This window comes from Corythoichthys intestinalis, chromosome 11 (assembly GCF_030265065.1).
Source record: "Corythoichthys intestinalis isolate RoL2023-P3 chromosome 11, ASM3026506v1, whole genome shotgun sequence".
NCBI classification, from domain to species: Eukaryota; Metazoa; Chordata; class Actinopteri; order Syngnathiformes; family Syngnathidae; genus Corythoichthys; species Corythoichthys intestinalis.
Window position 1 is genome coordinate 22,498,224 of NC_080405.1, and position 25,741 is coordinate 22,523,964.

General features: G+C 38.9%; 1 protein-coding gene across 2 annotated transcripts; it reads right to left on the reverse strand.

The window, feature by feature from the left end:
• Nucleotides 1-2,906: 2,906 nt before the first annotated feature.
• On the reverse strand, nucleotides 2,907-25,321 carry zdhhc5b (zinc finger DHHC-type palmitoyltransferase 5b). 2 transcript variants are annotated; one of them, XM_057851005.1, is made up of 13 exons: nucleotides 25,188-25,321; nucleotides 18,273-19,614; nucleotides 14,901-15,022; nucleotides 13,814-13,971; nucleotides 13,274-13,446; nucleotides 13,037-13,139; nucleotides 12,839-12,930; nucleotides 12,442-12,574; nucleotides 10,794-10,902; nucleotides 10,604-10,707; nucleotides 8,908-9,845; nucleotides 8,801-8,824; nucleotides 2,907-4,069 (listed from the first exon to the last, which is right to left on the reverse strand). In XM_057851005.1, exons 2-12 carry the CDS (start codon nucleotides 18,419-18,421, stop codon nucleotides 8,806-8,808), a joined length of 2,100 nt encoding a protein of 699 aa, XP_057706988.1. In that variant the 5' UTR covers nucleotides 18,422-19,614; nucleotides 25,188-25,321; the 3' UTR covers nucleotides 2,907-4,069; nucleotides 8,801-8,805. The 2 variants fall into 2 exon arrangements, with proteins under 2 accessions (XP_057706988.1, XP_057706987.1); XM_057851004.1 differs by lacking the exon at nucleotides 8,801-8,824.
• Between the last annotated feature and the right edge of the window lie 420 nt (nucleotides 25,322-25,741).

Consider the following 25,741-nt stretch of genomic DNA (forward strand, 5'->3'; position numbering starts at 1 on the left):
TACTCACATAGGTCGGAATTGTTCAGCGGACGTCGTCCGTGGTCAGCAATGGGGAAAGTAACACATTAATCTCTTCATCAGCTACTTGTGCCATTGATGACTCTGCAATTATGATCCAGGGCAGGGGACAGAATAGTCTTACAAATGCGCACCAGATAACAATCGTCATGAACAAGAATCACGTATCTGACGACAACAGCCTGGCTGAATTGAAAATATCTAACAGCCCCTTTTAGGTTCAAAAAATATAATTGTATGCTTTCCCCAAGGCATGCTGAGTCCATTTTCCCCACTCCTTAACATGGCCGTGGGATTTCAAAAGTCACTTGTACTTTTACAGACAATATTTGAGTGTGAATCAAAAACCAGGCCTGCAGTGCACAATATCAGCAAGATGGTGGAGGAATACCCAACAGAAGAAAAGCAAAAATGAACTTTGCTTTACTATTAAAACTAAAGAAAAATAAACCAAGACATGTATTGCAAACCAGCCCCAAAACGGTTACATGAGGTCAATGATTTTTTTCCCGAACACATCCAAGGTATGAAAAAAAATTACTAATTTGAAATGTTTTACCTGACCCGTTTTTTTTTTTTTTTTTTTGTCAGGTTAAAATAAATAAGATCATTCCTCGTACTACTTGTACATGGGCGCAGACGGTACTTTTGATGGGGGCCCCAATTTCATCCCTCGCAAGGCTCCAAAAATTGTCTGGTAAAATAGGACGTCAGATTTGTGTTGTGGCTTGTAATGGCAGATTCTGAAAACAGTCGCGTGTAACGATGGTGGGTTGTCAACTTACTGAAGTGTAACTTCACTGTTCCAACTGGAGCTACTTGCCACTAATCTGTATTAATGACTGACAATGAAATCATTAGTCCAATCAGAAATTCATTCAATCGCCCCTTCCATTCAAAATGGATTGCACGTCTAGCACCGTCAAGTGGCACTGAAAGATGAGAATTAATGGCTAGCCTTCCCGGTTTAAATTAGTATGTCTATTGACATCAATGGCATGCTTAAAGACTATTAAACAAAAAAAAAAATCTGCTTTATAGTTTTAGTTTGGGTTGCAACCATAGTGTGTTTTTATACAATTTCCATAATTTTGTTTTATTGATTTACATTTATAAATTCAACTGTAAAATATATATATAAAATACAGTAATGTTTAATAATTTCCCTCAGAAAATTACTAATATTGAATTTCTAAATGGCCCACACGTCACTTGCCCTATAAAGGCTTAACAGTTGTTCTGTCAACAGTTTATTATTATTATTTTTTTAAAATTACCTTTCACTTGCTCTATAACAGGTAGGTATAACAGGTCTTTGAAAAGCAATCCATTTTAGTCACCACTGTCAGTGAATTAAAGTCATCATTCTTGGCTACTTTAAAAATGTGTATTTTGCTAGTTTTGTTTTTCACCTCCATGGTTTTTTTCTTTATGTGATCCTGCAAACTGGTTCACTGCCCTTACAGCTGTGCTAGATTACAAAATATTATAAATGTGCCTTTTTTTTTGGTGTACTTTGGATTTTGACACCGCATTCAAGTATGGTGAAGTGTTGCCGAGTTACCGGATGCATATCTCTTCACTGCTTTGAGAGTTCACAGGTATGTTGGATGACTAGGATGAGGTTTATATAGATGTATAGAAATCTTTCTATATATCTAAAATCTATCAACAATATTCTGACATTGACAGGAGTGTCTTCCTTACATTTTCTTCTGGTACATTAAAAAACTATGTTCAGTATCGAGATGTCCCCGATCGGATCACACGATTGGAAATCAGGCCCGATGACATTATTTTCCGAGGATCGGAATAAAAACAATCAGGTTTTCAAAAAGGAGTTAAGTTTAACTTGCATTGTGTAAAATTGATTTTCAGATATTTTTGGGCCATTTAAAAAAAAAAAATATATATATATATATATATATACACACACACACATACACATACATATGGCGGAAAACACAGACATGGCTGAAAAAACAGTTTCTACTCTTGCACCCCTCTTTAAAATAAACTGCTGTATTTTAAGCCAAAAGAACTGTTGTTTGATAGAAAAATATATTACCCCAGTTTACAGACGTCGTGAAACCGCTTTTTGTTTCAAATCAGCCATGAAAAGAACTATATTATTCAGAATGTCATTTTTAGCTTAGAATCATTCATTGATGTTAATATTTACTTTAAAAAAAAAAAAAAAAAAAAACTAAAAAATTATTCACTCTGATATTTTGAACTTTTAAACAAATTACGTCACAATGAAAAAAATGGTGTCTGTAAATAAGTCAGGGACATCTACCTCATAACTATCGCTTAATTGTATTTTTTTTTTTTTTGTTACTGTCGCATTTTCTCCTATATTTTAGATGATAATCGATCCAAACAAGAAAAATTGGGGAAAAAAAAAAAAAAAAAAGTCTAAAAGGGTAAATATATGAAAAAGAAAATCTCGACCACTCATTGATGTCTGTGATTTCTGCATTGTGACCCTTGTTATATTACCATGTTTCAACCAAAAAAATCCCCCAAAAATCCGGTTGTGGCCATTCACAGCTGTGTCTTGACACTCGGTAATACATGCTACATGGAGTTTTTGGGTCAAAACAAGGTAAGTACGCGACCTCGTTAAAATCATGGCATTTTATATATATATATGTATATATATATATAAGCTTAGTTGAGATTTTAAATGCAACCATATTTTGTGCTGTACCATTGATGTGCAAAAAAATTAAGGATTTGAAAATTTTTTGACTTGGTTTAAAACACTGCTGTGCTAACCCTCTGATATGGCTGCCCTCTGATTTGGCTGCCATGTTGGGAAAATTTTGCTCAAAAAAAAAAAAAAAAAAAAAAAAAAAAAAAAAAAAAAAAAAGGATGTCACCCCCCCCCCTCCACAGGAAAAAAAATGTGATCAGGACATCCCGAGTGCTACATGTTTTTTTTCTCCCTTTAATAGTACCATGACTACACGCAGACTCTCATTGCAGCTGTAATATTGTTAAAATATGAGACCCTCACCTCCAATCCCATCTGCGCCCCAGTCTTAATTGGCTGGTCATCCATTAAAAGGATCAAAATGTTGCATCGAAACAAGACAGACGATGATCTTAAAGCTACAAATTGGATTTTGCATAACGCCTCAAGCACATAAACATTACACAGGTACATTCAACCAAAACGCGTTCCACTCCAAATTTTTCTGTGGCTTTTGAAAATAAAGCTCAATTGTTGTTGTTTTTTTTTTCTTGCCACCTCCGAAGTCGACTCTTTGGATCACAACAATTTCAGCAAGAGCTCACAAGTGGCTGATGCAGCCGTCAATTATAAACAGGCAACACATTTGTAATTAAAAATAAAGAATTATACACATTATACATTTGCCACCCTCATTGATAAGTCATCTTTAACACCTGACAACAGGACCCAATAATAATCTGTAAGATCTTACACATTTTTTTTTTTTTTTATAAAATATTTAAAAACGAGGACTTATAAAACTAAAATGATACTGTGTTTTTATAAGTTGGATTTTCTTGATGATGCTTTTCACGCAACAGGATGTGTGGTCCATAAATCAAAGTCGTCCTCATTGGTCAACACTTTTAAATCCTCCTTAAAATTCAACAGGCCACCCTCAAGTGTCAAAAATACTGCGTACTACTAACGTACCAATGTCAAACCGCATCCGGGCATGTTCTGTCCTTGAAGGAACAGACCTCAAATGGTCTGTGCATTACAAAGTGGCCTGTAAAACAGGAACCAATGTGCAGTCTTTGTTGGGATCGACAAGGCCAGTCGGTACCAGGCAGGCAGGTGTGCACGGAGTGCTGCTTTTGGCTCTGCAGTCGCAAATAATATCCAGGTGAGGGAAGAAACAATTACAAATTGCCCAGTGACTTTTCTTTCCTCTTCCTCAGTGGATGGAATGAAGCGCCTGTCACTCAAACCGAAATCTCGTAAGTGGTCCCTCCGACGCCGGTCACCTTCTTCACTCCGCCCCCTGGTTTAGACGTGGTGTGATTGGCCAAAATTGTGCGAGAGGTTGATCTGATTGGAGAGCAATCGTGAGAAGAGGAAAAAGAGATGGTTGTGATATTTTAATAACCACATCAGGAATAAACACTAAGGCTGCGTTCGGAATCGTTCACTCATTCCCTATTCACTATTCAGGATTTTCATGTGTGGACTATACAGTTCACTCACTAGCCAAATGATAAAATTAACACTTCTTACAGTGTAAAGTACAAATTTAAGATTAAGGGAGCACAACTCAAATTTTCAAGTTCTTGTCAGTGCCTTGTTATTTCGAGTATTCTTAACTCATCAAGTTAATTGTGCTTAGCAGAATTTGAAATGTTAAATCTTGAAATGTATGTTGCACTTACATAAAATGTTAACAATGGTGTTCCTAGCCAACATATTGCCCTGGGTGAAAAGACATTTTGGCGCCCACCCAATCTCCCCCCAAAAATTAGCCTAAAAAATTAGCCAAAAAACCCCCCAAAATGCTTGACCCACAAACTACAGCGAATGAAGTATACTTAGCACAACCCTATGAACCAAAACACAGTATTTGCTAAGAATGTTACACTTATTAAGTCCACCAAACCAGTTGAAAGTGCACAACAATAAATATATGCGAGAGAATATTAATTTAACATCACAAACATTAATAAAATATTGTAGAAATAATAAAGTGTGGAAGATTCTACTTGTGACTAATTGGTGTAGATGTGTTCACCACTACAGGGTCTCCGGTTAGAAACCGCAAGAGCTGAACTCATACTTTTTTGGGGCTCATGTGCAGGTGTGCATACATGTACACACTTTTAGTATCTGGTGAATAACACAGATGTAGTCAACATTCACAGAACTCTTTAATGTATTTATCTTATTAAACCACATCTTTTTAACTATTAACCCACTAGAGCTGTCCCGACTAGTCGACGTTGTCGACATCATCGATGACGTAAATGCGTCGACGGGCAAAACATACCATCGACGGGTAGTGACGGGTTAAAATAAAAATTACATGCGGATAAAGTTTAGAATGGCGGGCGCTCGCGATGCAAGCGGTTATGACGAACACCCCAAGGGGGCCGCTGTTATTTCAATGTGACCGGCATTGTCAGATTGAGCAAAGAGGAAGAAAGTGGGCGAGCGAGCGAGAGAGAGGGAGCGAAACAGAGGGAGTGAGATCGGTGAGTTTGGAAAGTGCGCGCTGCGCGGGTAGCGCGGAGTTCAGTGGCTGCAGCCCCTGCGTTTTTGTTTTGGACAATAAAAGTATCGATAAAGAGCCATCCGACGCCTCTCGGTGTTTTTATGAACGCCGCCGCCTTCCTGAGGAGGACATGGGCCAAACCAACGACAACGAGCCAAGTGAATCGCCAGTTCACTCCTCATTATGGCGAGGAGTTGAAAACACCGCCAATTACCAAAAAGGGCAGAACTGGTGACACATGAAAGTGGCATAAAGCCAAAAAAGCAGACCAGAATAGCCCGAGCCTGGAATAATTTCAAGGAAAATATGGAGGGTGCCACTGTGTGTACTCTTTGCTAAGCTGAGCTCGTATACCACGGTAGCACGTCAGCTATGAACGAACACTTGAAGCGCCGTCACCCAAGTATATTTTTCCAAGACAACAAGCAACAACAAGCTAGCAGATTGTTAGACCATACAACTTTCTAACGATTTTTTAAAATGGAAGTTACCTTTATGTGCGTCGTATCAACGTGCATTTTTATTTAATAAAATAATTAATGTATATATAATTGTATATATATATATATATATATATATATATATATATATATATATATTTATTTTTTTTTTTTTTAATTATTATTAAATTTATTAGGATCATGGGAGCTCCCACTTGGGGAAAATATATACATACATCCTGTATATACATAATATAATGAAAATATATATGGAAACAGCACTGGCCTGCTTACTGTAATCCATGACTGCACTAATGTTAGTCACTTTATATTATAAAGTATCATTGTGTATATACATATTGTAGTATACTATAAAATTAATACTATATATTTAATTTTTGTTACTGTGAGTATGTGTGCCTCTCATTCAAAATAGTTGTAACAGTTTTTCCCCTCCCCCAAAAATGCGTAATGAACACCAGAAAAAGCATCTGAACTCACACAAAGTATTCTGAAAATGGTTGTCCGGGACATAGCAATTCATTTTAACATTTAGAACAATATAGACAATAACATACCACAAAAAGAGAAATAATTGTTTTGACTCCTGTTAAAGAGGTGAAGTCTCAGTGTTTCCGTTTACATTTTTTTTTTTTTGGTACTAGTTAATGCCAGCATCATTTGACCTCATTGTTTGTGATTTATTATTGATTTATTATTATTATTATTATTTATTATATTGATTTATGTTATTTATTTATACGTTAATAAAGAATGTAGGTGTTCCAAAATGTTTTTTGTGAATTAATAAGCTTCAACAAAAATTAAATTATTAAAGTAGTAAAAAAAAAAAAAAAAAATTAAAAAAAAAAAATTATTAGATTAGTCGACTAATCGTAAAAATAGTCCGCTGACTAATCGGGAGGAAATTAGTCGTTTGGGACAGCCCTAAAACCCACTATAGTGAACATTTGCACGCTAACACCCTTCAAACCACTACATTCACTCCTCACATTAATTATCCTGATATGATGCTAACAGTCGTAACCGATACGAAAAACAAGCTGACAACTACGAAATTACAAGTATGAACAATAAATTTTTTTTTTTTAAAAACGGACAGCACGGAAAGCACATTTAACACAACTATTCCTTCACCTTGCATTGTGAGGAATGCTCACGATCTTTGTGCAGTGCCTTTAATTCACTTTACAAGGCATACTCACGTCATCATTGAAGGAGTAGATGCATGAACTGGGAAACGCAGAACATGAAATAAAAGCACGAGGAGTTACCAAAATAAAAGTGCCGCTCTAAATAGAAAATATTTAATTAAGCGGCCAAACTATTAAATGACATGAAGAATTCTTAACAGAAAGAATACATACACATTATACAACTTAGGCGAAATATTCAAGGGGGGGGGGGGTTCTCTGCACATTAAAAATCAAAGTCAACCCCGCCTTCTCCTTTTGGGGTTGCGTGCAGACAATAACTGTGGCGGCCTGCAGTGCGCCTCGTAGCAATACTAGGGCTGCCAATTATAATAGTATAATACTGCATGCGCCCCTAGCAATTTGCTGCCCCAGGCGACCGCCCAACCCGGCCGTGCCAGGAACTGCCATTAAATGTGAAGCAGAGTGGCAACAGCTTAGCCAGACTGTATCTCACTCTCACTTGACCATGCATCTAAGTCCAGTTTGCTTAAAATGTTTTTTTTTTCTTAACATAATTTCTGCTAAAAATTTTGAGTGTAAGTGAGAACCTTCATTCAAAAAATTGAACAATGATAAAAATGACAATCAAATGATTTTTTTTCAACATAACTAAATTTTACAAAACTAATATGAACTTGTATGAACATTCAAGTGATAGATTTACTTTCTGCACAACGCATCATGGGACATATTGCGTGTCAAGTAACCATTAGTTGTCCCCTACTTTTCAAAATGCATTGTGGGATTTACTGTGGTCACTCTACACTTGCAGTGGTGTCCAAACTATTCCACGTAGGGCCACAGTGGGTGCTGGATTTCATTCCTACAAAACAAGATGACATCTTTTCACCAGTCTGGTGTCTCACAGTGTAATCAGTTGATTACAGTCAGGTGCTACTTGTTTTAGCACAAACTTCATTGGTTAAAATGTCTGTGCTCAATTGGTAGGAACAAAAACCAGGACCCACAGCGGCTCTTGAGGACAGGTTTGGACACCCATGCTGTAGTGTAACCACTATTGACCAGTACGAAACATTCAGACAACACCACAAAATGGTGAATTCACAAAATAGCGCAATTATGATTGATTATTAGTGATGCACAGAATCACTGAAAAAAGTCACATGTTAAAACTGTGCAAATTACCATATCTTAAAATTGGTCATTTAATCATGTGTTTGTTAAGTACAATACAGGCTTATTTATCTTTAAAGTACAGTTGCTACATTTGTATTTACTGTTTTTGAGCTGTTTTCAAACATTAAGGTCTTATTTATATTCCACTTATGTTGCGAGTTGAATTGTTTTATTTTTATTACTTTCATATATCTCAATGCAGTGTTACATTATTTTAATGTCATGTTGATATACCTTTAAAGGAATAAAACCTCTGCAACTATTTTTTAAGGATATACTTGGTGTAAGTACCAAAATGTTATTTTTATTTTTATTCTATTTTTATCTATATTTTATTTTCATTTTTTTATCTTATTCTCGTACAACTTTTCAAAGTAGGCACATAGTTTATCTTATATGCAATATATATTTAGTGAATCAATAAGTATCGTTTTTGCAATATTCAAGCACAGTGCTGCAATGGTTTGCAAAAAGGAACGAAAATACTCGCTCAGGCGTACTTATTGGAATGTTGTTCATGCAGTGGGTACTTGAAAAAAATAAATATTTTGTACCTGGAGTAAAAGGTTTGAGAACCACGTATAGTGGATAGGGAGTGATTCCAAACACAGTTCAAGGTTTCGCTCCTATTTTACTTGAAAGACCTACAGGGGTCACGGGACGACAAAACGAAAAGGCTACTGGATGAAAAATGACCGCATGCTGGCATGCTTCTTACACTAATTGTCCGTCTGGAAACTAGAGGAGGAAAAGAAGGACTCACACAGATCAAGGAGGAAGAGGATGGCTGACACAAGGTAGGGAGGAAGAAGAGGAAGATTAGGAAGAAAGGGAAAAGGCTAAGCGTGACGGCGACGTATCATTACTCACTGTGGAGCCTGATGCCCTCCTCCAGCTCCTCCCCCTCCCAGCACCACAGCGGCCCGAAGCTTTTGCTGGGGTCCCGCCTCCCCAGCGTAAGACTGGGACTTGCCCAGGGAGATGCCGCGAGGCGGCGGGGTGACCGGGGGCTCGGGCGAGCGAGCCCCCGGGGAGGACGACGACGACACAGAGTTACGGGGCACTCTGGAGGAGGAGGTGGAGGAGTCGTGGTTATGCTGTAGCAGGTGCAGTGTCACAGGGGGCCCGGAAGGAGGGGGCGGGCTGACGGCACGCAGATAGGCCCTTTGGGGGGAGGAGAAAGTGGCGGATCCCTGGAGCAGATGGCCCTCCCTCTGCTGGGTGAGCTGAGCTGAGAGGAAGGGCGACGTATAGCCCTGTAGCGGAGAAGTGGGGGACACTACTTCAGGCTGGCCTCTCACCGCGGCCCCTGTCATTAAGGGGAAAGGCGCACGAGGCTTCTGCGGCGACAATTCGTGGGCGGCCGACTCAAACTCGGGGCTATCGGATGGCGTGAGCAGGCTGTCGTAGGACAAACTGCCGTTTCGTGGGGTCTGGTTAGCTAGACTTTTGTAGCTGGTATCTGTAGTTCCTTCTGACTGGAGGGTGGCCAGAGGATTGTGCGCCAAGTGCGCTGAGCGCAGACTGGAAGAGTGGGAGCCCCCAGTGGATAGAACCAGAGAGGATGGGTACGAAGTATGGGAGCGTCCAGTCAGAGAGTAACCCGACATGCCCCCCGATACCCCTCCGACGGTTCTGCTTAAGCCTCCAGGACCCTCAGCCCTCTCTGCTCCCCCTCTGAAAGCCCCCGCAACACCCCCCACCACTGTGGCCCCGTCCAGGCTGCTCGGTTCCGAACGATAACTGGGATGGCGGCTGGAGTGAAGAATAGAGGGAGACGGAGAGTCGAGGCTCTCCCCGCGGATCACCTGAGGAGAGTAAAGAGGAGGAGAGACGGATACACAGACAGCAGGGGGGAGGTGTACACAGGAGAGAGGGGGTGGAAATGTTATGAGGATGATGAGCGAGAAGAGGATGAAGAAAGACCAAGAAGTCCCCATGTTACCACAGGAAAAATTGCAGCGGCAGCACAGAAACACAGTTCATCCGACAGATTCCAACAGGAATAAAAGTGTGGTGGTGGACAAAGGGGGAGGGGTGGATGCTTGATCTGTGCGCTACTCCATCATCACACTACTGCATTGGAAACATTGACTGGTTCGAACAGGCACTGACGTTGAATGTCAAAGACAGAAATGGAAATACACAGTATGTCGACTACACATTCCAGTCAATGCACTTCAGGGGGGAAGGGGAAGATCCACTCCAACACACAGATTGGAAAAGGGAAACACATGACACTTGCTTAGGACTTACTGATCAACCGATGGCCACTGAACGATCAATTTCGAGTAAAAACAAAACAAACAAACAAAAAAGAGGGGCTTGGTGTTAACCACAATCGACATCAGAGAGAGGAGGGAGTAATACTTTCCAAAGCATTAGGGAATACATCATAAATAGAAGGTAAGTGCAGGGGAGCTAGATTTTCCCAATGGAAAAAAAATACTCAAGTTGGATTTAACTTGTTTAAGTTAAATCACATACTGCAGTGTTTAAGACTTATTTCATATGTACAATAAATGCTACATTTTCACGAGAGTATCAAGATTTATCAAGTGAGTACCTTGCCATGTGTGTGGGCACTGTGGTTCTTTCCTGGGCTGTTGAACGCAGGTCGATACTTGTACATAGATTGTGTGGGAACACCTTCTGTCAACAAGCTGCTTTCTAAAAGAAAAGCAGTGAGCATATGACTAGGAAATGAAACAATAACTTGGATTTGACATGGGTGCGTGTATGTTCGCGCATCTTACCCTCTGTGTCACCACGAGACAGGCCAGGATAACGAAGCTCTGGCTTTGGGGGAGGTGGAGGCTCCGTGTCTGCTGACTGACTCTCCATTTGATCCAAACTGCTCTTTGACTTAAAAAAAATAAATAAAAAAAATACCAGCATGTTGAAAATTAAAAGTACGCCATCACAAGTAGCTCCATCAATGAGCATTCACAGCCAGTCATCCCTGTTTAAATGAATTGTACATCTACTGTTGGCAATGGCAGTCAAATACTATGAAATTTAAAAACAAACCCCAAACTTTTTAATTTAATGTTAATATATTTAATCATACATTTATTTATAAAGAAATATATAAAATTAATTAATTATAAATTTTTTTTAAAAAAAATACTGGCAATTATAGTAGCAACCGGTCATCCACATACGTGGAATTTCGGATCACGTAGGGTATACTTGTGTACCAAATGTTAATATTGTAGTCTACATGACGTAAAACGTGATATCCAAATATGTGGACATCAGGTCTTCATGACATTAAATGCACACAGTGTTCGTGGTGCTTTATATTTAAAACATTTTATCTTCCAGCCTCATTCTGAATTACAGTAAATGAACTTTTCTAAACACACACAACACTTCATATTGAGACATAAAAAAAAAAAAAAATGCACGAATGCTATTTTAGACCGTGACGTCGCATTGTAAAGCCTAAGTGAGACATTATAGATATGCACTCGCATACAAACCACCATATTTGTGCTAGTTTTCTCTGGGAATCTTTCAAAACAAACATGCCGATCAAACATTGCTGCTATGGAACTTGTAGAAACGACTCTAGACATTATGACATATGAAGGATCTTTTTTCTTCATCCGTTTCCCGGAACTAAGAACTCGGAGGACAAAATGTGAAGAATGGATCAGCTTGATCCTACAGAGGACGAAGAGGTAAGCCATTTTGATATTTTTATTTTTTAGCGTGGCGTTTTGCCGTGCTGCTTCTGTCTGACAATGAATGACCTGAAAAAAATTAAAGTGGCATCTGACTCCCACCGTTGTTATCTTTTCTGATGTAACGAAACAACTTTAGTAAGGGGGAAGTGTAAATAATTTAATAGAATTAGGATTTGTTATTAATGAAAAAATTCAAAGTGTTCGTTTGTTGTCACCGAGTAGCATTTGTGTTCGCTACACAAAACTAACAATATGAATTACCCCTAAGAACGATCAGAGACGTAAGACAACCAGAAGATATAATATATAAGAAAGACTGGGCATATGGTGGTAAAGGATAGCTTGTTGAAACAGGAGAACGTCATTGTCAGTAACATAAGGCAAACGTGTCTTTTTCCCATCTTTTTCAGCCCTCAACACGCAAGCCATCTCTAACTGAACTTTTGTATGTTCTTTCACATATTTACCAGTGAATTTGGCACAAGGGACATCATTTTCAGACAGAATTGGTAGGTTTAGCTCTGTAAACATCTCCTTCATACCCTATTTTCATTCATTTTCTATTGGGGACAAACGGGAGCTTGTCCCCCCCAGCAACAGTAGCTAACGCCATGAATATCAAACAATTAGCTAAACTTCAGCTCATACCTCGAAAAACTTGTTAACTCTGGTGTGTGTTTTTTAAAGACATGTGGGTGTTTACTGTTCTTACTCTTGTGCTGTGTCGATCATTCTGGATGCCATTGTCCAGGACCTTGGCTTCTAGCTGTGCCTCTGTGAGAGGCGGCCTGAGGAAGGGAGGCTGTATTTCTACTGTCTGAGGCTTCCGTGACCGACCCGTATATCTAAAACAAAGTACAAATGATGCCATACATCATAAAATAACAAAAAAGAAGAAAATTATTTCTATTTATACTTCATCGCTGCTAACCGCCAGACGGTGGTGCAAACCGTAGTTCCATTCATAACTTTCTATATATGTCATACATGATTTATTCCAATCTAGACTCATTAGAAAAATGAAAGAGGAGGTAGAAAAAGGAAGAAAAAGGCAGTATAAAAAAAACACTAGTTTTAGGCCTTTTAAAAGAAAATGAAGGAAGACTAACCTGGGAGCCAGTGAGCTGCAAAGTACATGTGAAATATTCCTCACACAACCGTTAGTGAAGGGGTTAACGCCTCCACGAAACTTTCCGGTCACCTAAAGCGTTCCGGAAATGGAAGCAGGAAAAGCACAGAATTCTTTAGGTGTTCAGTGTGGATTTAATAAAAACACACACACCTGAAATGTCTCAACTTGCATTTACCTGCTCATTTGTGGTGCGACCTCGAGCCACAAGCACAATATGGAACCCAGTCAGGCCAGCAACTGGGACAAAAAACAGACCAGCAACACACATCACTGCCATACTGGTAGGGCAGAAGCTAAGGAAAAATACGAAGCCAAACCCAGGCAAAGGTAAACAAAGACAGAAAATCTGGAATCACAGTACAGTATGTAGTACTGTTTTTAATTTACATCTTGAGGGCGAGGTAAAGGATACGTCACAGCAGCATGTGGCGTGTCAAGTTGCTGGCGGTGGTGAAGCACATAAAGGAGGCCAAAGCCAAAAACATCCACTATGTGGGTGGTGAGTGAGAGCAGGAAGAGAAAGAAGTAGCGATAGTTCCGTCGACCAATACAGTTGTTCACCCAGGGACAGTGGTGGTCGAAGTCCTGACAAAGCACAGAGGACAAATTGTAAAAACCATCAAAGAAACGAAGACATTATTCAAATTTCATCTACAAATAATCTTTATTTCAGTCAACAGTGAAATACAATTTTTTGCACTGTCAAAGTTTCAACATGGAAAAGTACTGAAAACCCTGAAAAATGTACATGAACCTGAACCAGATGCGCATATCAAACTACTGTAGTAGCCCTTTGCATTAATCAGTGCACACGAAGTAGCTCATAAGTTTCAAACCTTTGGACACTACATCACTCCCTCATGTTATATTGCTCAATTATTTTTTTGATCAAACAATAATTTTTCATCCCTTGATTTTAGTTAGAGATGCAATGTGTGAATTGTGCACATACCTCCACACAGTTGTCACAGACTGAGCAATGTGAGCAGCGCGGGGGTCGGTAGAAGCGACAGGTGGAGCACCATTTCATCCGCACCTGGATGCCTTTGATCTCCACCGTTTTATAGAGTGGTGCACGAAAATCATCCTCTTTGTCCTCATCCTCCTCCGCTGTGGAGTAGGCCAAAAATAAATAAATAAAAAAACAAGACTTGATTGCATTTGGAAGCTGCTAGAGAAAACTGAAATAATGGGTGGGCACGATAAAAAACTGAATAAAAGACTGACAAAATAACAGAGAATTCTACAATGCGTTTTCTGTGATAAATTCGGTTCCAGTTCACTTAGCTTTCGCATGCAAAGGTTGCCAGGTAAAGAGACTGTAGATAAAGTCGCAACCCGATAAGGACAACATTTTAGATGAATATCGTGCCACAAGTTTGACACAGTAGACGGAATGCATTTATCAAAACATGTACACACCTATTGGCGCTTGAAGAAACCATGTAAGCATTCCAAAACATCCTGGTCAAGTTTTAGCACTTAAACAAATCAATCATAATGGTCAAAATTAAAGCATGTTATGACATGTTTGGTTTAAGACAACCAAATGCCTCTCATTGTAATGCTGGCACATTGGCTAAAAAATTAATCTAATACTCAGTATCTGCATTGCAGCTATTTTTAGAGAATCGGACAGTATCGGATTTGGTCAAAAGATCAGATTTGATCCAGTTTTCACGTGTATTTTACAGCACTGTGACATCTCGCTTTTGGGCTGCTCTAATGCAAATCACTTAGTAAACAAGTCCGCTGTGTAGGACTATTTTCTTTGAGAAACCAATAATAGAAGGAAAGCATTGTGTACCATTTTTAAACAGAGCATTTCTCAAGAAGGTGCCAGCAGTGTTCACTTAAAAAAATGATGTTATTTATTGGCTGTATTCTTTTTTGCATTATTTTTAACCGTTTAAAAATAGTATCGGATCAGGATCAGCAAAACATCATGAAAAAAATGTGTCAGATCCAAAGTTAAAAAAAAAAAAAAAAAAAGCATAAAGTCATAATATAAAGCCAAAAAAATATCATCTTGTATCTACCTCGGGGGAAGACTCCAGGATCCATAAAAGTAGCCATACAGAAGTTGGCCAGCGTGAAGAGGAAGATCACAGCGATATAAATGGGAATGATGGGGGAGAAGTACTCATACAACCATGGACAGCTATGAGATATAAGAACAAGAAAAGTACACTGTCACTTTTTTTTTTTTTTTTAACAAAACAGCCGTTTTGAACATTTTTGTCAGAATGATCACTTTTAGGGATGCTTTGTCTGTACAAGGTGAATCAGCATTGTATAATTCGAGATTTCTCCAGTTAAATGGTGATCCAACACCATAAATTGTTAGCTGCAAGTGAATAAAAGAGGTTGCATCATTGTTTCATTTTCACTCAATGGGGGCATAATGGGTGCTTTGCCTGTTAAAAACTAGCATGTTTAAAATGGTTGCTCAATAACATTTGCCACTGACCACTTTAAAGAAATTGGACTTGGGGTGCTTTTTAAAAAGCTTCAGCCAGCCGGTTTTGCTTATGTGAATGGGTCCTCTAAGTGATATTAGAAAACACTCCTAAAAGCTGATATTGCTTTCTTTTTGTGCATAGCATGAAGGGAAAAGGATTTCAATCCATTATGAGTCAGCAGCATAAAAAGTTAAACACCTCTGACAATATTCGTGGGCACCAAATGTGAAAAAACTGCACCTCACTCAATAAGACAGAATACAAAATAATATGCAGATGTATGCAATGTAAATCTTATCTAAATCTTTTATGTTGTAAGCAGTGGCGGTTTTAGGGGTGGGGCACCAGGGGCAATGGCCCCACCTCCAATTTGAATGGCCTCTGAAGTGCCCCTGTTCCCATTTTAGCACAGACCAAAGAAATCGGTGAATCCTTCTTTTCTGAAGTGAGAGAGAATGTTGTTTCTAGAGCAGGCCAGAACGATAAATCGTTTGAACATTGTCATCGCGTTTTGCGGATGCGCAATACTCGCATTGCAAGGATGCGTGATATTTAATTTTTTTTTTTTTGGGGGGGGGGGGGGGGGGGGGCACACACAACTTGTTTTTCTGCTTCATGCTCCTACAGTTCCACAGCCTCTCACCCTCTCTCCTGCTAAGCAGTGCGACCAAACGGGTTTTTTTTTGGTCACCAGTGCAGCTGCCATTTGGTACTTAAAGTTAACAATGATTGACAGGTTTGTGGTCTTGATTTGGCCAGAGAAGACTCCGGTAACTTTACGATCAAAAACACAAACGTGTTAATCACCCTTAAGGTTGTTACACACTAGCGGTAGCCTAGTCTGAAGTGTGCTGTGGCAATAGCGTACCGCACGAATGCTATGTTTAGACCGTGACTTCCTCCGGAAGCAGAAGAGTTAAGTTATAGACCCGCCCTCTTATAGAAGCTATGTTATTTTTTCAACTTTTCTCCAGTAATCTTTCAAAAACAAACATGCCGATCAAACATTGCTTTTATGAAATTTGTAGAAACGACTCTCGACATTACGACATATGAAGGAAGTTTTCTTCATACGTTTCTCGAAACCAAAACTTCGGATGAAAAAATGTGAACAATGAATCAACTTGCGTGGACTTTTAACACCAGCTCGGTGAATCCATTCAAATATCATATACAGTAAAGAATTTGTTGGGTTGGCATGGTCTTTCAGAGAACAAAGAGGTAAGCCATTTTGATATTTTTTTTTATTTTTTAGCGTGACGTGCCGTGCTGCTTTCGTCTGACAATGAATGACCTGAAAACATTTAAAATGGTATCTGACTGCCACTGTTACCTTTTGTGTTGTAAAAAAAAAACAACTAGTTTAGGAGAAGTGTAAATAAAATATACAATTAAGATTTGTTATTAATGAAAAAATTAAAACATTGTTGGCTGTCGCTGAGTAGCATTTGCGATCGCTACACAAAACTAACAAATTACCCCCAAAGAACGGACAGAGACGTAGGACAAACAGAAGATATAATATATAAGAAAGACAGGGCTGGTGGTAAAGGATAGCTTGTTGAAACGGGAGAATGTTATTGTCAGTCGCGTAAGAAAAAGGTGTCGATAAAAAAGCTAAGGCTATGCTTAGGTTGGCTCATTTTTTTCATCTTTTTCAGCCCTCAACACTCAAACCTCTCTTTAACTGAACATTTCTATGTTCTTCCACATCTTTACCAGTGAATTTGGCCCCAGGGACATCATTTTCGGACAGATTTGGTAGGTTTAGCTCTGTAAACATCTCCTTCGTACACGATTTCCATTCATTTCCTCTTGAGGACAAACGGTGGCGTGTCCCCCCCCCAGCAACAGTAGGTAACATCATGAATATTAATGAGCGGAAGTGACGTGTTGCTTGCGGTACGCCACTCGTTTATTGTGTGAGAGGTTGCTCTAGGCAGCGTGAGTATCAAAGCGTGAGTGAATTTGAGTGGACTCACTCAATTAAGCATTTAATAAAGACAAGCATTTTTCTACGTTATTAAATCATTCACATTATGAAGGCAGCGCGCTTGGGTTTTCTCCGGGTTCCAGCCACATGCCAAAAATACGTGCATGGTATGCTGATTGAACACTCCAAATTGTCCGTAGGTTTGAGTGTGTGCGTGAATGGTTGTGTGTCTATGTGTGCCCTGCGACTGGCTGCCTTTTGCCTGGAGTTAGCTGTGATTGATAGGCTCCAGCACCCCCACAAACCTCGTAAGGATAAGCGGTTCAGAAGATGAATGAATGATTTATATGAATGATATGGAGTGATTTCAAGTATGACGATAACGGTCTAGCAATGAATAATGTGGGTGCGTCTACATTTTGTGCTGGTGCACCTTAAGAAAAAAATTAGGCGCACCAATGCATCCAATGCCAGAAGTGTGGAGCCTTCGCAAAGTTATTTTTTTCCTATAACGTTCAGGAATATCCCTAACAGAGCTATTCAAGTTATTTGGTGAAAATTCTTCTAGTTTTAATATGGAATGTATCGCAAACCAAGAAATCACAATGATAGTTTTTTCCAATATCGTTCAGGCCCATTCCAGAGTATGTTAAACATTATTGCTGCTTTTTGTGTTTAAAATGGCTTTTCAAAACTGATTAATATTATGGTTCCATGCATTATATCCCTTCTTGCACACAGTATGATTGAATACAAACTGCTACAAACTTTAGTGGTTCATTTGTGCTTGACAGTGTCAAGCAAAGATATGTTTACCGCCAGACGCAGGATAATCTGCGTATTTCTTTGTTGACCTAATCAAACACTAAACAAAGATGGCAGCCACACTTGACCCCAGATGATTACATGTGGCCCCTTCTTGGCCTGTTTCAGAAAAATCCTAGAACCGCCACTGGTTGTAAGAATATATAAAATACAGTGCAAGACTGAAATTTCATTTAAGGTGAGGGACTCACGTGAAGCAGAAGAAGAGGGTGGTGGATCCAACAAGGAAGGTTGTTGCTGCAGACACCGGGACATATCGGCTGGGTCTAAAAGGGCGGGGAGGAGCAGAAACCTGGCCACCTACTCCTCCCCCAACACCCCCACCACTGAAGCCCGGCATCAGAGACTGAGCAATGATGGGAAGACCGAGAGAGAGGTAGCTATCTACTATCTATCAACTGAAAATGATGTTTGACGAGTTAGAGTGACAAAAGTGTTTGTTTGGAAGAGGCCATGGGATGAAATAAATCAAAGCAGCATATGAATGGAAACAGTCGGCAAACTTCCCAGCACTACAACACTCAAATATATATTCTTTAAAATCTTATAGCAATACAGTATACAATTCTACTTGCATTTTCATGTTATGTATATATAAAATTCCCTAAGCTAAATTAGATTTCAAGCATTATAAAAGCAAGAGCAAGTGATACAAAAATATGTATAGGAAATTCATAAATATTTTTGTATGGCTTCAATGGTACTGCGTTTGGCGCAATAAGGTAATTACGTCTTTTTCAACAATAACACTCCTACTTGTGCATACTAAAGCACAGCATTAAACGTTTGTCAATGGATTGCAATTGCTGTGCTTGAATCTGGCTTGGAAAGGAAAAATCAAGTAAACCTCAAAATAAGCGAGCAGAAAATTAAAGATTTAGCGGATGAAGGGCCAACAGGCAGAGAACAGAAGCACATCATAAAAAAACAGGCAAAGGATTGAGCACAGCAGCTGCTGATGACTTGTATGATTGTCCCAAGGGGTCTTATTTAGGCACTGGCTGGGTGGAAGAAACTGAGCATGGCTGAGGGCTGCAGGCAGGACGGCTCCACACTGTTGAACTGTCAAAATTGATATAAAAATGAAAAGAAATTCACTTTCGCCTAATATGAAATTGAACTCTGAAGACGTCGTTCAAAACTTGATTTCAACTGAAATGGTATCTTTTGTGTCTTCAACCTTATAAAAGTATGTCCAAGTCCATGCCGAATGCTTTGAGAGCCCAACTTTAAATGTCAATGTGGCAACAGGAGGGGGGAAATAAAAAAAATAAAAGAAATCAACTCATTCCAAAAAGAACTGTGCAGGTCACTGCGGTGTCACTGTGCTTGTCCAGGCCTGGATGCAGAAACCTCTCCCACCTCCACATTCTCTGCACATAGACCTCCTCTTCCATTGTGCAGCTTTGAAACAAAGCCATCTGCAACATGCCGGTTACATAGTCTGAAGTATCCTTATCCTGAAGTCCTTATATTTTTTTGTCCAAGTGATGTTGTTCCTCCACACCTTCTGACAGGTGACTGTAGGAGCCTCTGTAGGGGTGGGGTTGGGGTGTGGGGGGGTGCAGAGTGAATATGAATGATAATACATCTCGACATGCTGCTCTTATGTTTCACAGTAACTTGATATTATCAAACAAAAGATACCTTTAAAGGGTTTGGGTTTTAACTAGAAAGTAGATAATACAGTGCTGCATAATTTCCTAGAAAACCACATCTCCAAAATCAAAGAATTTCAAAATTCATACAAATAATCATTTACGAATCTTACCGGTAACTGCAGCAAAAGATGGTAACACTTAATACAGCAACTTATTTGATACGGAATACTGTGAAGTTTGATGAACACTTTTGTAACACATTTGGACAAATTACCTCTAATTATGTTATTACGGTATATATTTAATGAAATCCATTTAAGATAAAACAACGGTCATGTCAATTATTTTTCCGCAGTAACTTATTGTTACTAAAGATGTCACGATCGCGATTGATCGGGTCCAATCACATCATTTTCAAAGTATCGGAATCGGCAAAAAATTATCGGAAATGCCTTTTTTAAATATATTTTATTTAAATTGTTTTCTAATTGTATTTAACGTTACAGCCAAAATATCTTACACTCATCCAGAGTAGCTTTGGCTTAAAGTAGGGCTATCAAATTTATTGCGTTAACGGCGGTATTTTTTTTAATTAATCACGTTAAATAATTAACGCATGCGCTGCACGACTCACTTACACATTGTCACGTTCAATCTATAAAGACGCCGTTTTACCTATAAATAGCGCTAAAAGGCAGCGTATAATGAGTAGAGAGAATTTTGACAGCCTTTGGGGCCATTTTTATGTGGCTAAAGCCTTACAATACCGCTCTCAGAAAATACAATTATCGTGGGAGGCAATATGGGGAAGAAAGGTAGTAGCTGATCATTTTCTTAACACCCTATGCTCTTTCCCAACGCAGAGAAGATATACCAATTGGTGCCCCTACGCAGTCATGGTTGCACTTCCCATCATGCATTTGGGCAGAAGTTAAATGGCTGCAGTATCATTTACTGAAAGCTCAACAAATACACTAGATGGCAATATTTAGTCACAATATACAGTCACATTTATCCTTTAAGAATTACAAGTCTTTCTATCCGTGGATCCCACTCACAGAAAGAATGTTAATAATGTCTTGAGTATTTATTGTCATAATAAACAAATACAGTACTTATGTACTGTATGTTGAATGTACATATTAGTCCGAGTTGTATTCATTTTTTTCTTAATGCGTTGCCAAAATGTATATGATCGGGAAAAATTATCGGGAATGATTGGAATTGAATCGGGAGCAAAAAAAAAAAAAAAAAAAAAAAAAGCAATCGGATCGTGAAATATCAGGATTGGCAGATACTCAAACTAAAACGATCGGATCGGGAGCAAAAAAACATGACCCTACAACAACCCTAATTGTTACCCTAATTCATATAGCCAAATCTCTGCGACTATTTACATTTTCAAATGATCACTTCGACAACATGCTAAGAATATCAGAATGTTCCATAAGCGGTGAGCTATTTTAAGATCAGGCTTGAGGGCTGCTCATGTAGTCCACGAGATGTTTCTTTTTGATGCCTTAAATCGCATAGATTGTATGTGTATGCCTTCTTTTCCGTCTCATGATTTAAGCTATAGATCAAGGAGACATTGACCAATGAAAAAGTTTTGGATGATGGGTATAATATAAGCAATGGCAATGACCAGGAAAAGGAAAAGATCTGCACGCTTGAAAACAGTCCAAATAAGTATGAATTCTTGCCCAGTAGTCAAGAAATAAAAATAAATTAAAAAAAACATCCAGAAAAAAAGAATGAACGACTCACTCAGAGAACATTTAAACTATACTGTAATTTTCACACTATAAGGCGCACATGTTTATAAGCCGACACCCACCAAATTTGACACGTTTTGACAAGCCGCACTGGCTTATAAGCCGCAGCTGTCCTTACTGAATTATGGGATAATTGCACCAAAAGATATTAACTGGTAACACTTTATTTGACCGCAGCATCGTACGACTGTCATAAGACCAAATGAACCACCATGAAGATTTGAACCAATTACCAGCAAAGCTTCATTGCTTCGAGAAGCTTCATTTAGCCGTCACTGCTCCCACTGGGGAAACAGTCAACCTCTGCTGCCACCTGCTGTCAACACTATTATTGTCCAACATGCCTCCGAGCATGCATTGTAGTGCTACAGATGTAAATAACAATCAAAATTTATGTGCTATGCTAAATATTTTTTCAGTTACTGTTCCAGTTGTTTCATTAATTGCTAGTTATGGTATTTAGTAACACTTATTCGACAGTGGCGCCATATAACTGTCATTAGACAATTATAATGATGACATGACACTGTCATGAGCATTAATGAATGCTTATAACAGATGTCATTTAGTAGAGGCGTGGGAAATTTCCGATTCTTAGATTATTCGCGATTCGGCCGTGGAAGATTCGAGAACGATTCACAAATATCCAAATTCCGATTATTGAATTATACCAGGTAAAACGGAAATAAAACAGTCAGCGCGGTCTTTGGGACGCAATGAGGAACGGACCGAGAGTAAATATCATGTTCAACTCATACCACTAGATAAAAAAAAACATACCTGATTGCAGCTGACAGCCGCTACAAACAACGCCCAGTTGCTAGTTGCTACAAACATACGGCTACAGTAGATATCATATATATGTAGAACTAGATGCAAAATGACAGACGACGTCGGTGTTAGAACATATGTTATTGAACAGAGATGCGAAATGACAGACTTTCCAGCGTAAGTAAACAGCCGCCATCTTAAAGCAGTAAACCTATCTAGAAGGCTCTGTTGTAGCGAACCTAATTAATTTTTTTATCTAAAATACTCCTAAATCGGCAGAATCTTGTCTTGAATCTATCTTTAAATGATGAAATAGTTTTAAAACTTTGACAAAAGTAGACAGAAGGGAAATTGTGGAATAACGGGATCAATTCTAACAACTGTAACAGTTGATTCACAACATTAAATTAATTGAATGTAGTTTAAAGCTGCTGATACAGAATGGGGACTGGAGTTTTTTTATTTACTGTTATTTTTGTATATTTGTTTACTGTTATATGTTAACTTGATACTGAAATAGTAGTTTGGTTTAGCCTGAGAGGATTTTTGAACAATTTTGGAACTAATGTACAAAACATAATTTTTTTTTTTTAATTTAAAAAAAAAAAAAGGAGGGGGGTGCATTAATAATCGTTTCATAATCGAATCGGAGCCTCTGAATCGTAATCGAATCGTTAGGTGCCCAAAGATTCCCAGCTCTATCATTTACTGTTATCCGGCAAATTATCTCACTTTTGAATAGATGTAAAAGATCCAAGATGAACATAAATGGAGTTAGTGACATCATTTGCCTGATGACACTTAATGACATCTGTCATAAGCATTCAGTTATACCCATGATACTGTCATGTCATAATTATGACCGTCTTATGAGTCTTATAACGCCGCTGTCAAATAAAGTGTTACCCATTAACCAAAATAAATCAACAAGTAAGCTGCAGGATTCAAAATGAAGGAAAAAAGTCGCGGCTTATAGTCCGAAAATTACGGTATATCGCACGCAACACTTTGTGTATGTGATGTAATCAATTCTATTCCGGTAGAATTAGAAGAAAAAAATACATGTCAGGTTAGTGTTTTTTTTTTTTTTTCCTTTTTCAATTACGGTAGCAATGTTTTAACCCAGAGACTTTGTGATTTGCAAAAAAGACACTTTAAACTACTACAGGCCAGGAGGCTCATTGGGCTCTTCTGTAAGAAAATTGACACACTTCCCAAAAATTAATGGATTAAGGAAATGACGAACTCTGTTATGCTGGAAAAACTAATTTATGCCATGAGAGGGAAGGCAGAGGATATTGAACAAATGTGGAAACCTTTAGTAAACTTTATTGACAAGTGGTGTGTATAACCGCCTGTGGTATCCTTACTAGTGTCAAACTCATTCCAAGACCGCTTGATCACTAAAAAGTCACTTAAAGCTTTGGCTGGAAAGTTAATTCAATGTTTTGTGACGGTTTAAACAGTTTGATTAACTTTCCAGATCACCTTTTGGTAGTTTTGCTAAGAAATTTGTATAAATCAGAAGTGAACCAACCTTACTTTTTTGATAGTAACACACACTCAATCTTCACTACTGAACAGTAAAAATGTTGCTCACCACAAATTCACATAATTCAACTCACCCTGCAAAACCCAACTTTGACAGCATGCATTTCACAGGAATATTGACAAACATCTGATGGGCGTATCTGAGTCACTTTAGTTTCACCATCATTACCGAATCACACAGAGGGAAAACATAAAATACGAACCCATATCCTGTTAACATTAGTATCCCAAAACTCCATACATTCTATATTAGATTATAGCTGCATAAAAACACATAACCCCTTCATGTCGCGCCCATTTTCCATTGTGATGTCACGAATATCTAACTCTGAACGTCTGGTCATTTTTTTTTTTTTTTTTTGTTTCCTGAAAAAAAACGAAGAATAACTATTTCAACCCACGTGCTGAAGACAATCGCTTTAACAATTTTGTAAAAACTTCGGCTGCTCAACGTCATTGAACGCGTAGGGAAGTTGTCGTCAAGCAGTGTGTCGTGCTGCCACACGACTGTCGCAAATTGATGCAAAAGCACACTTGCACTTCAGAGCCGTTTATGTGCACAATACAACATTCAAGAAACATATACTCAAAGATGTTACAGTATCAAGCTTTTATTACATGATTTGCTTAAAACCATGCATGATTGGAATAGTGTCACCTGTCGTAAGTGTCCCCCACATGGCATAATGACAAACTAGTTGGTGTGGCGTGAAAGCCAGTGCAAACGGATCTGGAGAAACCAGCGTAATCTGATCGTTTGGTCACGCCCCTCTTCCAAACAACCGAGTTGGGACAAACAGGAGCTGTCGTACTGACACTGTCTGTTGTTAATAATCTCATCTGCCCCACACCAAATCCCCCCCATCCCCTGCACTATAAAGGATGTTAATCCTAAAATCTCCGCCCGTCGCCCGTCATGTTACCGCAACAATTCACTGCTGAAGATAACGGGCACGTCACTAAACGTCTAGTCGAGTCAAACTCATTCAGGTTTGATGCTAGTTGATTCCCAAATGCCATCTAGTGTTTTAGTCTGATATCAAAATACAATAGTATTTGATAGATCATGGCGCCATGTTTCAATGATCTTTCCCAAAAGAGAGCTGGCGTTGAACAGGCCAGGGCAGTGCTCCACAGCATCATTAAGCAACGCAATCAAGCACAGGAAATTCATTTAATAGTCGACGTTGGCGAATGTGATCCCAAACGACCAAAACGACAGCTTTAACACGCAGCGACCCTTACTTCAGAATTTGCCTCGAAAGTTTTTGCCACAGCAAACGCTAACGGAGTTAGCCGACGAGCAATGAAACCTTCATACTCTTGACTATGTCTCTTTGGCTGCTCCAGTTTTTCAAATACTCAACAGCAGTCACCACAATGAATGGTCATAGAAAGCCACACGTACCTAAAAAGGCAAATCGTGACAAGTTTTGCTTCTGGGTGTGAGTAGTTTTTGTCCAGCCGCAGCTAGCCGATAGCAGTCCGCATAGCTCGCCTAGGCCGACGTCGGAATCCCGGAAAAGGAGCGTTGGATGGTCGTCCTCCAGGTGGGGTGAGTAGCCAATCAGAGGCCAGAGGCGTGGCCTCACTCAGCTCAGATTCAGGACATTTTCAACACATTTTCTTCATAATAATTAATATGAAATTATGTTCGTCAAAGAACAAAAAATGTTTTTTTTTTTTTTTTTTTTTAACTGAAACGTGCAAGGGATAAAAAATTATAAAGAAACAGCAACTAGGATAAAAGCATCACTGTCTCTGATGAAAATGATAACCCCCCTCCAGTGGGTGAAACCCTCCGGTAAGCGGTTATCATAGGCGGAGTTTGACTTTTGGGGCAGGGGGGGCACAATATGTTGATGACCCCGAAACGCAGTGTCAGCAATAAAATTAACTTACAAGAATTGTTATAATAATAAGTTGACAATGAGCGTTCTTTGTTTCCCATTCTTAAGGGGA

Excerpts from the sequence above, each read along its gene's own strand:
- zdhhc5b (XM_057851004.1), bottom strand. The coding sequence starts at position 18,421 with ATGCCGGGCTTCAGTGGTGGGGGTGTTGGGGGAGGAGTAGGTGGCCAG. Across the intron at positions 15,023-18,272 it reads ACCCTCTTCTTCTGCTTCAC|CTGTCCATGGTTGTATGAGT; the intron begins GTGAGTCCCTCA and ends TATATCTCATAG. Across the intron at positions 13,140-13,273 it reads ACGCCACATGCTGCTGTGAC|TATGGCAGTGATGTGTGTTG; the intron begins GTATCCTTTACC and ends CTGCCCTACCAG.